Source organism: Rana temporaria, chromosome 2, assembly GCF_905171775.1.
Source record: "Rana temporaria chromosome 2, aRanTem1.1, whole genome shotgun sequence".
In the NCBI taxonomy this organism is placed as follows: domain Eukaryota; kingdom Metazoa; phylum Chordata; class Amphibia; order Anura; family Ranidae; genus Rana; species Rana temporaria.
Window position 1 is genome coordinate 367,807,068 of NC_053490.1, and position 16,550 is coordinate 367,823,617.

Sequence of the window (16,550 nt, forward strand, 5' to 3'; positions counted from 1 at the left end):
CAAACGCTAGTTTTACCTATGTTGGTCTCCAGTGTCAAGTTTTTGACAAGTTTCTTAGCATACACACGACCGAGTTTCTCGTTTAAAAAACAGCCCGATGAAGAACTCGTCGAGCCAAAATCCACTGCCATCGAGAAAATAGAGAACCTGCTCTCTATTTGCTCGACGAGTTCCTCGGCGGCTCCATCGGGCCAAAAATGTACACACGACCGAGTTTCTCGACAGAATCCGGCTCTTCACCGAGATTCTCGACGAATTCTGCCGAGAAACTCTGTCGTGTGTACGAGGCCTATGACTATTCCTAACACTTGCCAGGTGCATTCCTTCTGCAACATTGTTACTAGTTGAAAAGCATTTGCACTTGATTATTAATATATAAATGAAACTGTATTTAACACAGTTCTAAATCCAACAATTTGCAAAGAACACTAGGGCCAGATTACTGTATTGTACCCTTCTTCATAACCAATTTGTGTGTGGACACACTATTCCCAGCAAAAGTATCCCACCATCCTAGGATTTTGCTAATCTGGACATTGCATTTCTTTAAGACTGAAGATTACATAAAACCTAGGCATACTGTATACTTGGCAGCATGCTTCTAAATTTTAACTGAAGGTAAACCTCTGTTATGTCTTGACAACTAAATGCCCAGTATAAGCCCAAAAAATTGTTATAGATGGTGGGGAGGAGTTAGAACTTCTGTAGGTTTCTATTGCCATCTATGAACCCAATTAAAAAATGCTGTGAATCAAAGCCAGCACACCATGAATCTTTGAGAGAACATCCAAACATTTTATAAAAGTGATCACAACAGGAGTCAAAATAGAAAAGTTTTTAAGCTATAATGTGTAATAAATCAGCACATTGCTTCAATAGACTATGGTGGGTATAATGCAATTAAAATACATAGCCATGTGTAAAGGAAACCTTTTATTTTAACACAATGGGGGTTATTTACTAAAGGCAAATCCACTTTGCACTACCAGTGCACTTGGAAGTGCAGTCGCTGTAGATCTGAGGGGGACATGCAAGGAAAATAAAACAGTATTTTAGCTTGCACATTATTGGATGATAAAATCAGCAGAGCTTCCCCTCATTTCAGATCAACCCCTCAGACCCCGTACACACGAGGAGACATGTCCGATGAAAACGGTCCGTGGACCGTTTTCATCGGACATGTCTCCTGGGAGCTTTTGGTCTGATGTGTGTACACACCATCAGACCAAAATCCCCGCGGACAGAGAACGCGGTGACGTAGAAGACACCGACGTTCTCAAACACGGAAGTGCAATGCTTCCACGCATGCGTCGAAGCAATTCGACGCATGTGCGGGATTTCGGGACGCTGGTTACACATCATAACCAGCGGACATGTCCGATTAGGTGTACTAACCATCGGACATGTCCGACGGACATGTTTCCAGCGGACAAGTTTCTTAGCTTGCTATGAAACTTTTGTCCGCTGGAAACCTGTCCGCTAGGCCGTACACACGGTCGGACATGTCCGGAAACTGGTCTGCGGACAAGTTTCAGCGGACATGTTCGACCGTGTGTACGCGGCCTCATATTTAAAGCGACTTTACTTTTAAGTGCACTTGTAGTGCAAAGTGGATTTTCCTTTCGTAAATAACTCCCACATAACTCTGATCGAAGGACAAGAAGCATCTTTTGAAATAAACCTCATCTATGCCTTTTTTTGCTTCTTTTTTTTTTTTTTTGTGCTTTGAGTGTTGTCCTAAACCAGCGTAACTATTTCTTTGTTTACATTCAGAAGTCTGCTGTTTGACACAATGGGGTTTATTTACTAAAGCTGGAGAGTGCAAAATCAGTCTCACTTTTGCATTGAAACCAATCAGCTTTCAGGTTTTATTGCCAAAGCTTAACTGAACAAGCTGAGGTTAGAAGCTGATTGGTTTCCTTGCAGAAGTGAGACAGATTTTTGCACTTTCCAGCTTTAGTAAATAAACCCCATTTGTCTTAATCATTTAGGCTCCATGCACACTAGCGTTAAACTAAAAAAAAAAATGCTGGAAAAAAGTATGAATAAAAAAAGCTGGTAATAGCTTTTTGTAGTAGCGCTTTAGCTGCCATTTAGGAGAGCTTGTGTTTTATTAGCATTTTTACAGTAGAATGGGGGGAGCTAAAAAAAAACACTATGTAATATTTAGAAGCATTTCTGCTGTAAAAATGCTCCAAGAAACACTCTACAAAAAAATATAAAAAAAAATTCTGCTCCTAGATGCTGAAGCTCAAAAAACATTAGTATTGTGCATTGACAAATGGGATAACACTATTTCGCTTCTAGGAACAGAAAAAAAAAATGCTTACTGCTTCTAGGAGCAGTGTGCATGGAGCCTTATGCCGCGTACACACGATCATTTTTCGGCATGAAAGAAAACGTTGTTTTTCAGCATGTCCAAAAAACGTTTTTCCAACTTCATCATTAAAAACGACGTTGCCCACACACCATCGTTTTAAAAAAATGATGAACAAAGCGCGGTAACGTACAACGGCACTCTAAAGTGAAAGTTCTATTCACCTTTGGGCTGCTTTAGCCGATTCCTTGTTAGTAAAAGACGATTCACGCTTTTTTGTCTGTTACAGCGTGATGAACGGTAGTTTTACCAGAACGAGCGCTCCCATCTCATAACTTCTGAGCATGCACAGGTTTAAAACGTCGTTTTAGCCCACATACGATCATTTTTTACAACCCGAAAAACTAAATTTTTTAAAACGACGTTAAAAAATGCAGAATGTTAGAAAAAAAAATTGTAGTTTTTCAGAAACTGAAAAACGATGTGCAGCCCACACACAATCATTTTAAATGAAGTTTTTTAAAAACTATGTTTTTTTTTTCATGCTGAAAAATGATCGTGTATACGCGGCATTATGGTCATGATTTGTAGTTTACAAAAGGGATATACAAATTTAAATATGTGACTTGATCATCTTTAGATTTCAATTTTATGGTCAACATTTCCTACGTGCACAACTGAAGACTGTCTTATTTCATCAAAAGTTTTCAAAAGTTTTTTTTAGATCCGACATCCAACATTGTACACAATGTTGCATGCCTTTTTTCAACCTGACTAACTATGTAACTATGCCTGCACATTTTTCAGTTAAGTGCCATATCGCAAAAGGCCTGGTCACTAAATGGGTAAATCCTTCCAGGGCTGAAGTGGTTAAATGTATTTAACTCTTTATTGTATAAGGCTGCCATTAAATACATATTTCATTTAGAAGAAATCCATATCACACTTTATTTCTTTCACCTTTTGTTCACACATTTGTTCACATTATATGAATTTCAGAAACAGGACCAATCATCAAGTCAGGCTGGACTGCTAGAGGCTGAAAAGAGAGTAAGTGATCAATGTTCTTCCTTCCTAACTACTGGTTTAAAGGCAAATTGAGCTAATTATTTTTTTCTTTTACAGGAGAAGAGGGTTTTGGAACGCAGGATGACAGACATGGAAGATGATCTTAAGGTAATAAATTAAAATAAAATGAATTGACTTGCTTGTAAATTCCATATCTTGAAGTACAGTAAAGGACACAGGCTGGATATTCATAGATGGGCGATTGGGCACAGGCAAAGCTTTTAGACACTCCCCCTCGGGTGTACCGCTAAAACCCTACCCAACTTCTGGAGAACTGATTTTATTAACTTGGGGACAGAGGGGTCCTGTGTCTTGCACTGTACCCCAATATATTAAGCACTTGCCGCCCGCCAATGACAGATTGACGTTGGCAAAGTGGTTGTAGAATCCTCACTGGACGTCATATGACGTCCTCAGGATTCTGAGCCGCTGCGTGCCCCCGGGGGCGCGCATCGCGGCGATCGTTGTTGCGGGGTGTCAGTCTGACACCCCGCAACTCCGATCTCGGTAAAGAGTCTCTCACGGAGACTCTTTACCACGTGATCAGCCGTGTCCAACCACGGCTGATCACGATGTAAACAGGAAGAGCCGTCGATGGCTCTTCCTCACTCGCGTCTGACAGACGCGAGTAGAGGAGAGCCGATCGGCGGCTCTCCTGACAGGGGGGGTTCGCGCTGATTGTTTATCAGCGCAGCCCCCCCTCGGATCGCCACATGGACCACCAGGGATGCCCACCAGGGAAGGACAAAAAAAAAAAATGGGGAAAAACAATCCAAAAAAAATTAATAAAAAAAATGGGAAAAAAAAAAAAGATGCAAAAAAAAAGATGCCAATCAGTGCCCACAAATGGGCACTGACTGGCAACAAGTAAATCAGTGCTGCCCCACAGTGTCCATCAGTGCCGCCCCACAGTGTCCATCAGTGCCACCCCACAGTGTCCATCAGTGCCACCCCACAGTGCCCATCAGTGCCACCCCACAGTGCCCATCTGTGCCGCCCATGAGTGCCCATCTGTGCCACCCATGAGTGCCCATCAGTGCCGCCCATGAGTGGCCATCAGTGCCGCCCATGAGTGCCCATCAGTGCCGCCTATGTGTGCCCATCAGTGCCGCATACCAGCGCCGCCAATCAGTGCCACCTCATCTGTGCCCGTCAGTACTACCTCGTCGATGTCCATCAGTGCCATCTCATCTGTGCCCATCAGTGCCACCATATCAGTGCCCGTAATTGAAAGAGAAAACGTACTTTACAAAAAAATTACAGAAAAAAATAAAAACGTAATTTTTTTCCAAATTTTCTGTCTTTTTTTAGTTGTTGCGCAAAAAAAAAAAATCGCAGAGGTGTTCAAATACCACCAAAAGAAAGCTCTATTTGTGGGTAAAAAAGGACGCCAATTTTGTTTGGATACAGTGTAGCATGACCGCGCAATTGCCATTCAAATTGCGACAGTGCTGAAAGCTGAAAATTGGCTTGGGCGGGAAGGTACGTAAGTGCCCTGTATGGAAGTGGTTAAACTTGCAGGCAAGTCAAAATTAATTTTACCTTAATCTTACACCACAGGACACAGGTTGAATATTTATAGACCCTGGGATGTCCCCAGGCAAGGCATCAAAAGGGTGGCTAACAGCAAGGCAAACACAAATATACCAGTGACTCTACAAAACAGAAAAGGTTCAAAGACCAGACTGAGTACTGCAGAAGAACCTTACGACCATAAGCTGCGTTAGAGAGGTGGAACATCAACCTGGTTGAACTTGGAAAATGTATGAACTGAATACTGGGAGGGGGGGGGGCAGCCTTATAAAGCTAAGCAACAGAGCTTTGATGTCGGAATGCCCAGGAAACCCTCATCAATCTGGTGGATTGAGCATGTAAAGGTATAAGCTCTTGCAATTGGTTGTCTTGTCTGACAATATTGGACTTAGAAGCAGGATCATGTTGGCAAGTCTGTTAAATGCTGTGGCTTTCAGATAGAAAAAAAATGATGAAGAAAAAAGCATCCAAGAGGATCTGGGACGTTGATAGGAGTTAATTCAAAATAACAAAGAGAGAGCTCACTGGCTCAGATTAGGCTGCTCACAGCACGACTAACCTTCTATGGGTACCCTGCTAGTTACCAAAACAACATGCACTAAAGCAAGAAGCACCAGACCAAATGATAAAAATCCAAATTGATGGTGTAAACTAAAACAGCCAATGCATTCTGGGGGCAAGAAAATGTGTGTGTGTGTGTGTGTGTGTGTTGTAGTAGTGTGGTACCCCAAAAGCGTAATGACCCAGGATTCTCAACCAGGCATGTTGAGGGGCTCCAGGGTGTTTGCTGGTTTGGGAGGAAACTGGCTTTTCAGTTTCCTCTGTATTTACTAAAATCCACTTTGGGACCTGGAGCCTGGGGATTTCGTAGAGATCCGGGTGGGATGAAATCCCCAGTCCTGGGTTCAGGCTTTAAAGCTGATCAGCACACTGATTGTACAGGTGTGTGTGGGCCTGATAGGAGACTCAGGACCAGCATTCTGGGCTCCACCCTCCCGAGGAAGGCGGAGCGCCGGTGTGCACTGAATTGGCTGGAGATTGCAGGCTGCACTGTAAAACCCCAGAGACCTGAGTCTAAGGTTGCTGACAGGAGTCAGGAGGGCTCCATGCTGGAGCCTGAGCAGTTGTGCTACTGCTGACAAGAGCCAGGTGGCTCTGTATTTTCTTTTGCACGTGTAAGCCAGGAGACTGAAGTCATTATTTTGTTTGGACTTTTATTTTTGCCTTTTTTAATAAAAGTGGGCCAACAAGCCCTTAACCACTTCATTACTGGGCACTTAAACCCCCTTCGTGCCCAGACCAATTTTCAGCTTTCAGCGCTAACGCATTTTGAATGACAATTGCGCCATACAACACTGTACCCAAATTATATTTTTATCATTTTTTTCCCCCAGAAATAGAGCTTTCTTTTGGTGGTATTTGATCACCTCTGTGATTTTTATTTTTTGCGCTATAAACATAAAAAAACAGAACATTTTGAAAAAAAACACAATATTTTTTACTTTTTGTTAGAATATATCCAATTTAAAAAAAAATAAAAAATTTCCCTTGGTTTAGGCCGATACGTATTCTTCTACATATTTTTGTTAAAAAAAAATCGCAATAAGCGTATATTGATTGGTTTGCGCAAAAGTTATAGCGCCTATAAAATAGGGGATAGATTTATGATTTTTTTATTTATTTTTTACTAGTAATGGCGGCGATTTGCGTTTTTTTTTCTTTGTCAGACCTGCAATATTGCGGCGGACGTATCGGACACTTTTGACACAATTTTGGGACCATTCACATTTATACAGCGATCAGTGCAATAAAAATGCACTAATTACTGTATAAATGTGACTGGCAGTGAAGGGGTTAACACTAGGGGGTGAGGAAGGGGTTAAATGTATTCCCTGGGTGTGTTCTTACTGTGTGGGGGGAGGGGACTGACTGGGGGAGGTGACCGATGCTGTGTCCCTATGTAAAGGGACACAGATCGGTCTCCTCTTTCCCTGACAGGACGTGGAGCTCTGTGTTTACACACAGAGCTCCACGTCCCTGCTGTCACCGCCGATCGCGGGTGTCTGGCAGACATCACGGCCACCAGGCACACGCATCGGCTCCCGAGCGATGCGCCGGGCACGTTGTCTCCCCGCTGCGCGCCCCCAGAGGCGCGCATGGGGAATGACAACAATAGGACGTCCAAAGACGTCCACTCGGCACTTGAGAGCCGCGCTGTGGACTTCTTTCCCACGGATCCCAAGTGGTTAAATATAGTTCCGGACCGGCGTGAATCACTTAAAAACGCATATCCCACTTGAGCTAACAACCCCCAACTTTACAGTGTATATATAATATACACACATACAAGCAACAGAAATAAACAATAAAAAGGAACAAATGATAAGTGTACGATAGGTTCGCTTTGGAATTACTGTTTGATGCTACATGGTCCATACATACTATTGTACATATAACTGAAATAAATGCCCGTGAGATAAAACCGTTAAAAATGCATAATGGTTTTTGTACAATATATCCTGCTCAATCAGTATAAAAAAAGATCTGTGTACTTAACATGGTTCTAAAAGATGAAGACGTTATCTCAATGCATTCCCTGCATTAAGGTAAACGTTTTACATTGCGGTCCTACCCCACCTTCCTAAATACTTACCTACTGTATGTACTCAATTAATCCAGCACTGTGCTGGATCTCTTCTCTCTTCCCCTTCACACATGGACTTGGGCAGCGGCAGGAGCCATTGGCCTTTATAACTATTTTTAACCTACTCGGATCTGATCATGTGATCCCACAGCTCCAGCTCCCCTCTTTTAGTGAGCAGCTGCTGCGGAGACAGAAGGGAGTGCCAACAGCAGCCGGGCTATTGGAGCCAAAGAGTGCTATCACAGCTTTTGAAATTCACAGCCATTTGTCTACCACAGCCTTTGTATCTTCAATGTTTCATGTCTACCCATTTCTGGTAGTAAAGTTGGAAGTGGAGAAGAAGCCTGGCACTTTTGAGCCCTGGACAGTAATAAATGAAGGCCATTCATTGTCTCAGAAATTCTGACATAGTTGCAGGAAAATCTGCCATGGTCAGAGTACACCTCTTGTAGTGTGGTAAAGAGAGCTAGAATTGTGGGCAGAGACCAGTGTTAAAATAGAGTTCTGTAAGGAAAGCAACATCACTCTAAGCAGCTTGACTACTTTCAGGCCATTAGCAGAGTGTTTTTGCCTTGGCTTTTTGTTGCGATTCCATTGAACCTGGTTTCTACCATTTCCATCGGGGTATTTCCCTGTGTGGTATTCATAAAGTAGGGTGCAGAAATGCAGTAAGCGTGTACAAAGCATACAACGCTACAAGATGTGCGGTAATAGTGCGACTTGCAGGGTGATGTAACACCTAGTCATCCACCTGAGACTAAGCTCTGGTGGAGATTTTTACTGCCAAGTTCGACTTTCTAAACCTATTGAGTGTTTAATATTTCAAACACATTATTGGTTTCCTGATAGCTTTAATTAAAACAAGTTAGTACTACACATAAGACACTAATAACTGCATTGCAAACAGTGGAGATATTAAAGGGGTTGTAAACCCTCCTTTTAAAAAAAAAAAAAATAACAAACATATCATACTTGCCTAAACTGTGCAGTTCGTTTTGCACAATGTGGACCTGAACCTTGTCTTCTGGAGTCCCCGGCGGTGTTTGCGGCTCCTCCTCGCATCGGTAAACCCCATGGGAGAAGCGCTCTCCCTGGGGGTTACCTTGCGGTCGCGCTCCCGAGTCCAGCATTTGCATGCATAGACACAGAAGGCCGCACTCGGTGCCGCCCCCCCCCCGGCGCCCACATTATTCTATTTGATTGACAGTGGGAGCCAATGGCTGCGCTGCTATTAATCTATCCGATCAAGACCTGAGAACCCCGGGCAGAGGGGTACAGCGTGTCTCCCTCGAGGAAATAAACAGGCTCAGGTGAGTAAAACGGGATGGCTAGGGGGCTGGTTAGTTTCAGAAGTTTTTCACCTTCATGCATAGGATGCATTAGGTGAAAAAACATGAGGGTTTACAACCTCTTTAAGTCTCACACTTGATGAGACTACAGTAACTATCTGAAAACAGAACAAACCTCTTACCTTTTGTTCAGGGGTCAGTGACACAGAGGACAGACTTGGTCTAAAAGTGGGAGGGGCTTAAAGGGGAATGAATAAACAGAATCTGTGCCTAGACACTGTATACAGCAGGGTCCCCAGAATCCCCCCCAACATCAGGGTCCTTGGCATTCCCCCTCAGGTCAGTATCTCCGGGGTTCCTCAGCATTACCTCAGGGTTGCCAGAGCCTCATTGCTTGCATCAAGTTGTGACAAAAGACTGGTCAACCTCACGTCATGCTGTCAGTTGCGCAGCAATGCCACACTCGGCCACGTCCTGCACAAAGATTTTTCAGCTTGTGGGACCACAATCTAGGTGCCAACAGACAGAGAAAAATTGTCACTGGGTTTAGTTAAGTAAGCTATTAACTCTTGAACAGTGTTGCCAACCTACCAGATTTAAATTTACTTGAACAACACCCAACATTAACTGGCACAGGCAAGTTTTTACTGGCATTTCCAAAAGTTAGAAAATTACAGTTTTACGTGCAAATTGGCGTGTTTAGGCTACAAATACAATATGCAATTAGCAATATGATTTAAGGTAGATATTAAAGCAAAAAACATATTTATTTTATTTTTTATATAGTAAGTAGCTCAGGGACAGGACTCAGGAGGGCAAGAAATTAGAATGGGCAGCACACACATGAAAGTGACTCTTTAAGCCAGCAATTTTCCTATAAGAAAAGACTGTGGTGGAGCAAACACACTGGGGTTTCCCGACCAAAGCTCTCATGGCAGTTTTCCTGTCGGGAAACCCTGCCGTGTGTAGGAGGACAAAGTAATGAAGCGGGTTCTTGGTTTTCCCTTCTGGTTTGCCGGCGGTAAAAAGTCAGCCGGGAAATCTGTACGTGTGTAATAGGCATAATTGGCATTTACTGGCAGGAGAAAATTGCCTATTTTTTACTGGCTGCCAGTAAAAATACTGAAGGTTGGCAACACTGCTCTTGAATCTGCCACCAGCTACTTTTACCAAAAAGCAGGAACATTTCACAAGATTAGCAATACTTATTATGATTTTAAAATAAATGTCTGTATACACACTGTCACCACAGACAGGTATAATCAGAGATTTATCATATACCGTAGCACTCTTTAAGAAACAGGTATTCTCTAAGTTTGCATTAAATCCTTAGAGACCGTTTTAACACTTTTCAAAATATAGTTTAATAAAGAAAAGGGTAAAAATGGTGCAAATAAAATATTGCAAAAAAGAACAAAGCTATATTACAAAGTAACAAAGCGACCGAAAAATTAAGGATATGTGCAAGTCTTGTTTCAGCAGATTTCAGGCCATGAGCAAGATGGTATATTGGCCCTCATAAATTGACAGGTCTTCAGTTGCTTGATGGTACTGGAGAGCTGTCAACTTGGGGAGCAGTCTTCTCCGATATCAAGGGTGTTGTCAAAGACCATCTGACACATTAAGCGGCAGAGGAGTGGCCATGGGATGTCACTGGGTTTATGACTGCATCATGGCCTTCCCTTACACAGTTTTATACAAATATTAATATCTTCCAATATGTACAAGTCGCATTCTTGAATTGGTAGATTATTTTGTGTCCAGGGATACTAAACAGGGTTTTTTGGATAGGCCTGTCACCCAGGAAGTATGAGTTGGCTACCTCACCTTCTGTAAACTATAGAGTAGTCCTGTATGACCTCGATTTGTTCGGTAGGATATTCCCATTTTAAATATATACTTAATATTAACGTGTCTTTGTCCTGTTTGATTTTATGAATTCTGTGTAGATTCTTTGAAATGGTGAATGAGGCAAAGGACTATGTGTGACAGAACTGAAGGATTTTGTGACTGTTTTATGATGGGTCAGTGGGAAGTTATAATCTGTAGATGTTTATGGTTAGCTGACATTAACAGACATCCTGACGGAACCTCAATTAGATCATTTCAGTGTACTGGTGTCTACTGTCCTTAAGTTGAGATTTAAGGCTGTTTGAAATGTGACTAAGTTAAAAGGCTATGGAGGGGCACTCTTAGCTGCTGCAATGTGTACTGCTCTACAAAACCGCCATTGCTGACCTAGGATTCCTGAACAACGTGGCCACCAGATGCAGATTTTCGTGTGCCCAGCACGTGATATCTTATCATCACCCACTCCTTACAATAGGTCCCCAAAACCACCCACCAGAGTCACCCCACTAACAGGGTCCCTGGAGTCACCCCCTATGCCAGGGTCCCTCCCTCCTTACATAAGGGTCCCAAGAGCCCCTCTTAAATTATAGGCAGCAAGAATGAAAAATAAAGAGGGTGCTTCTAAACCCGATTAAAATTTGGCAAAGTTCAATTCATCTATAGGTAGGCTGGTTACACTGAAGTCGGTCTATTCATTTCAGTACACACAGCCTGTGTTTTTTTTTTTTTAGTACAGTTATTGCTAAAAGCTATAGCTTGCAGCAGTAATCATTGTATTCTAACGTGGTGGGGAAACCTTCCACTGCCAGAATACAATAGAACAGCAGGAGGGATTCACCCATCAACACTAACTGTGATGGAGGAATCAAATGATTTTCCATGGGTTGAAGGAAAGAAAAATGCTTCATGTATTGCCAGCCTTAAGCCTCATACACACGATCGAATTTTCCGCAGTGTGAATGAAAGGACACAAAGCTCCAATGTAATGAGAAGAGTGAGGCCCCATACACACGATAGAATTTATCCGCGAATACGGTCCAGCGGACCGTTTCCGCGGATAAATCCTCTCGAGGATTTCAGCAGATTTTAATGCGATGGAGTGTACTCACCATCGCATTGAAATCCGCGCCGAAATCCTCTGGCGATGACGTGTCGCGCCGTCGCCGCGATTATGACGCGGCGACGCTGTCATATAAGGAATTCCACGCATGCGTCGAATCATTACGACGCATGCGGGGGATCCCTTCGGACGGATGGATCCGGTGAGTCTGTACAGACCAGCGGATCCATCTGTTGGGATGGACTCCAGCAGATGGATATGTTCTGCATGTCAGCAAATATCCGATCTGCTGGAATCCATCCCAGGGGAGATATATCTGCGGAAATAGATCCGCTGGAGTGTACACACCATAGGATCTATCCGCTGAAACCCATTTGCTGGGATTTATCTGCGGATGGATTCTATGGTGTGTACGGGGCCTGACACTGACCACCAATCTAACTAAGACATTTCGCCTCCGTTCACATTTATTTGTGCCGGGAATGCATGCAAAATTGCTTTCATGAAACCACAGAAACTTGCAGCCATTTAGCAGATACACAACTGTGGCATTAATTGACACCCTCGCGCATCTGTTGAGATGTGCGTATTCACATGCACCAAAATTCACGGGGTCCACCTCCAATTTGCTTACCTTTTCAGAACAGGTTAATGTTAGGCTTAATGGCCACAGTTGTAGGCAGGACATTCAAGCGTGCCCCTTTAACCCCCCCAGTGGACAGCATTCAGCAGAATTAAAGGGGGATATGATCTCAGGGGGGCATAATATGCATATGAATGCCACCTCCTATTTATATATCAATGCCCCTGGTCCATGGCTATTTACATATTAATACCACCGCTATTTACATATTAATGCAGGTTATTTACTGGTAAACACAGGGTCTGCAGGTGAGTCACCTGTAAGCGGCAATAGAGCAGAGCTGGGCAGCGTTGGTCACAGAACTGACATATCGGGACACAGCATGGGACTAAAACTTCAAGGGACAAGGGAATTTAAACTGGGATAGTTGGGAAGTATGAGGCGGCTGCTTTGGGCCCAACAATGGTGGGGCCCAGGGCAGTTGTCCCTTTTGCCCTGTCTTAAAGACGGCCCTGCTGCCTTCTGCATCTTCATTACTATTTGTTACTGACTTTTTAGCTTGTTCCTTGACTAAACCTCCACTTGATCCCAACCTGCAAACACTTGTTATCAATGTTTTTTTTTTTTTTTTCGACTAAGCTTCTGCTTGATCCCTACTGGCTACGGCACCTCGGCTTGTTTACCTCCTAGTGGAGCGATCCTGAGGACCGCAACCTGGCTCTAGTATGCAGCAAAATACATCTTAACCAACAGGAGCTCTGGTGAAGACCAGTTAGTGCATAAACCATAGCTCCCAACTGTCCCTGATTTGGAGGGACTGTGCCTGATTTGGAACAAAGTCACTCTGTCCCTCTTTCACCCTCATTTGGGTGTGATCTATATAGTTGTTTATGAAATGCACTTTTTATCTTTCAAAAAGTGTTTCCAGTGCTAAAAATTTCATCCTATTTCTAAATTGCTGCATTTGTAATTTTTTTTAAGCCAATATAAAGGAAAAGTAGTGGTAAAAAAAAGCCCTTGTGGATTTACTTAATCTTTTTGTTTTGAATTCTCTAAGGGGGTGCAGCAGGGGGCGTATCCTATGCCTACATTTGTTTGCTAGTAGGTGTCCCTCAATCCCATCTCAAAATGTTGGGAGGTATGCATAGACCCTGCACTTCGGGGAAGTCCACATCTCCCACTAGGTGAATGGGTTTGTGCATTCATCCTTGTGGTTTTTGTGTGAGCCCTTCTACTGCTATAGCCACTGGCCTCTGAGCCGGAACCCCTGATAACGATTAGAGGCATTCACAGAAGTAGTTGAGCAAGCCTTAAAAGAAACCAATCCTTAAAATTAAAAGCTTAAATGATGATCTGTCTGAGCCACCAAGAAATGATGGAAGAAGCTAGTTCCCCTTTGAACCAGACTTTCTAATTGAAGCAATGGTTACAAGCTAGACTCGCACAGCTCAAAACTAGACAATGAAGGCAAATCTCCTTCTGAGGTACTGGGGCTAGACAAAAATGAAGGATGCGTTAAGCTTTAATATCAACTTGTCTTTTTGAGATTTGAATTTTGGTTCTTATGGTTATAAACAAAGTGACAAGTGAGCGCTTAGGGGGAACCATATGCAGGAGACCTGTGGTCTTATTGGGAAAAAAAACAGAAAGCTAGTTGTGTTTCAAATAATTGCTAGGATTTGTTACTTGATATTACTTGGGGCCAAATTCTGATCCATTCTTAATTGAAAAAAGGCCAGAATTCATCCCACAGAATATTTCCTGGAATGAAGGTTTTTCATTCCTCACGCCAAATGAAATATGCATGTCATAATAGACCTTGCGGGAAGTAGTCTAGTTTTTAGCATCATGAAAATTGCAGATTTTTTAAAAGGTCCCTGTTCCTGTTCCTTAGGATTGGGGCTTTGACAGCCATGCTGGTAAAGCTGGCAACTGTGAAGCAGTATAGTAAACTGGTACTTGGCACAGAAGATTTTGGGGAGCTCACGGAGTCTGCCAGGAGTCTGATCAGGTCAGAGTGCCACATCCACCCGGGCTAATTCAGAGCTATGAAGATCACTGGAATGCTATCATATTCACCTTGCAGAGCAGACAATGCAGGGGAGGAAATTAGTTTTAGGAGAGGAAACATTTAGACTGGGTTTCACTGATCCCATGGAGCTCCAGAGCATCCACTACTTTCACCAAAGGGTCCCTGGGGCTTAAACCTGTCCAGTTTGTTGTTAAACCTTGGAACCAGGGGGCCTGGCACCCCCAGCTGTCACACAGGTCCTGGGGAACCTTCAGGTATAGGGACCATTCCCCTGGGTCCAGATACCAAACACTAAGTCTGCGTGGCAATTGTCCATACCTGGGATGTAAGTGGCGTACAAGGATGTAATGTAAAGTTCTGCCAGGACTGATTTATATTCTCTTGTCACAGCAAGGCTTCTGGTTCCTCCCTGATGCTTGATGTATGCCACTGTCATTGTATTGTCTGTTGGAATTCTAATCAGATGCCCTTCAGTTGAGATGGCCAGAGTTCTAGGGACAACCAAAGTGTCCCTAGAATGTCCAGAATGTTGATCAGGAGACAAGTCCCCTGAACCAACAAGGCATTTAGGAATGTGAATGTTGAATAATGTAGAGTGAATTGGGTTGTAAAGGTACATTTTTTTCCCCATAAATGGCTTCCTTTACCTTAGTGCAGTCCTCCTTCACTTACCGCATTCTTTCCTCCTTCACTTACCTCATCCTTCGATTTTGCTTTTAAATGTTCTTTCTTCTGAAAAAATCTGCACTTCCTGTTCTTCTGTCTGTATCTCCACACAGTAATGCAAGGCTTTCTCCCTGACTCTCCAGTAGTCCAAGGGAGGGGGCGAGCACGACACTCCACACCAGGGGGAAAGCCTTCCATTACTGTGTGGAGTTAGACAGAAGAACAGGAAGTGAGAATTTATCAGAAGAAATAAGCACATTTAAAAGGAAAATCGAAGTATGAGGTAAGTGAAGGAGGACTGCACTAAGGTAAAGTAAGCTATTTAGGAAAATAAAGTGTACCTTTACAATCCCTTTAAGACATTCAGGACCTTGAGATCCAAAATGGGGGTTTTTGAAACCATGAAAGGATGAAATAAAATCCCTGAAGCCCTCTGTGCCAAGATGCATGAAAGTTGGAAGAAATGCACTGAAGGCTGGAAATAGGTCAAGAAACACCCCCTGACTTGTCTACGGGTTTGGGGGATTTAGAGATCTGGGATTTGCAGTAAAATGGGGCTCCTGGCTCAAGTTTGGCCACTTCAGACTGCAAGGTCTACTATGAAAAGCATACTTTGGTGTGAGTAGAAGAAACATTTTCATCCCACAAAATACTCCTAGGTTAAAACAGGAGTGACCCCAGGGGAAAATGTAATGGCTGGTTTAGATTTTTTGTGTGAAATGGGCTCTAAAAGAGGTATGTTGAGCACATTCACATGTATTGTCACAGTACAAAAGCGTGAATGTCTCTTTTCTTTTCAGAGAATAAAAGATTGCCTTCTGGTCCTGGCCAATTTTAACCACTGTCTATAATCTGTGGCAGGTCATATGTGCATAGCACCATGTTTAACCATGTTTTAGTTAATGTCAAAAAACATGCAAGGTTCAAAGTAATGTAACCAAAGGATATTGTTGTGCCCTCAAAGAAATGTATGCAAAGTGTCAGAAGCATGATACAATTTTTTATTTTGGACTGGAAAAACCCTTTGTTGCTGTGGGGAGAATTCTTCCCTCAGACACTTATGGATTAAACCAAGTATATACTTATTTGACCTTAAAACCTTTCTATAATATTTTTTTTTACTACTGTGCTATATTATGCCACCTGATTTTTAAACTTTTGTTTCAGGTTCTCACAGACCTAAAATTTGATAACCAGCGTCTGAAGGATGAAAATGGAGCCTTGATTCGAGTAATAAGCAAACTTTCCAAGTGACCTTGTAGATTAGTGAAAAAGAGAAATAACTTAAGCCATATAATGCATCCATTTTGTAAAAATCTATGCATACCTTTGGAGATGCCACTTCCAAGAAAACTCTTCATATTTTGGATGCATATTTTTGTGTATATTTTGGGAGAAATTGATTTATTAAAGCAAGCAAATTTATGAAATATTCATATGCCTTAAATGTTAAATTGGATGACTTAATGCACTGAATTCATAAGTCTGTATATAAGTATAAGCAAAC

General features: G+C 42.7%; 1 protein-coding gene across 2 annotated transcripts in view; it reads left to right on the forward strand.

The window, feature by feature from the left end:
• The window catches only part of LOC120927203 (protein phosphatase 1 regulatory subunit 12B-like), an 82,263-nt gene extending 65,946 nt beyond the window's left edge, over positions 1–16,317 (forward strand). For both annotated transcript variants that reach the window (XM_040337716.1, XM_040337717.1), the window contains exons 6-8: positions 3,317–3,367; positions 3,443–3,493; positions 16,211–16,317. In XM_040337716.1, the coding sequence (XP_040193650.1) occupies positions 3,317–3,367; positions 3,443–3,493; positions 16,211–16,297 (189 nt within the window). In that variant the 3' untranslated portion in view covers positions 16,298–16,317. The remainder of the gene's footprint in view (positions 1–3,316; positions 3,368–3,442; positions 3,494–16,210) is intronic.
• Positions 16,318–16,550: the final 233 nt, after the last annotated feature.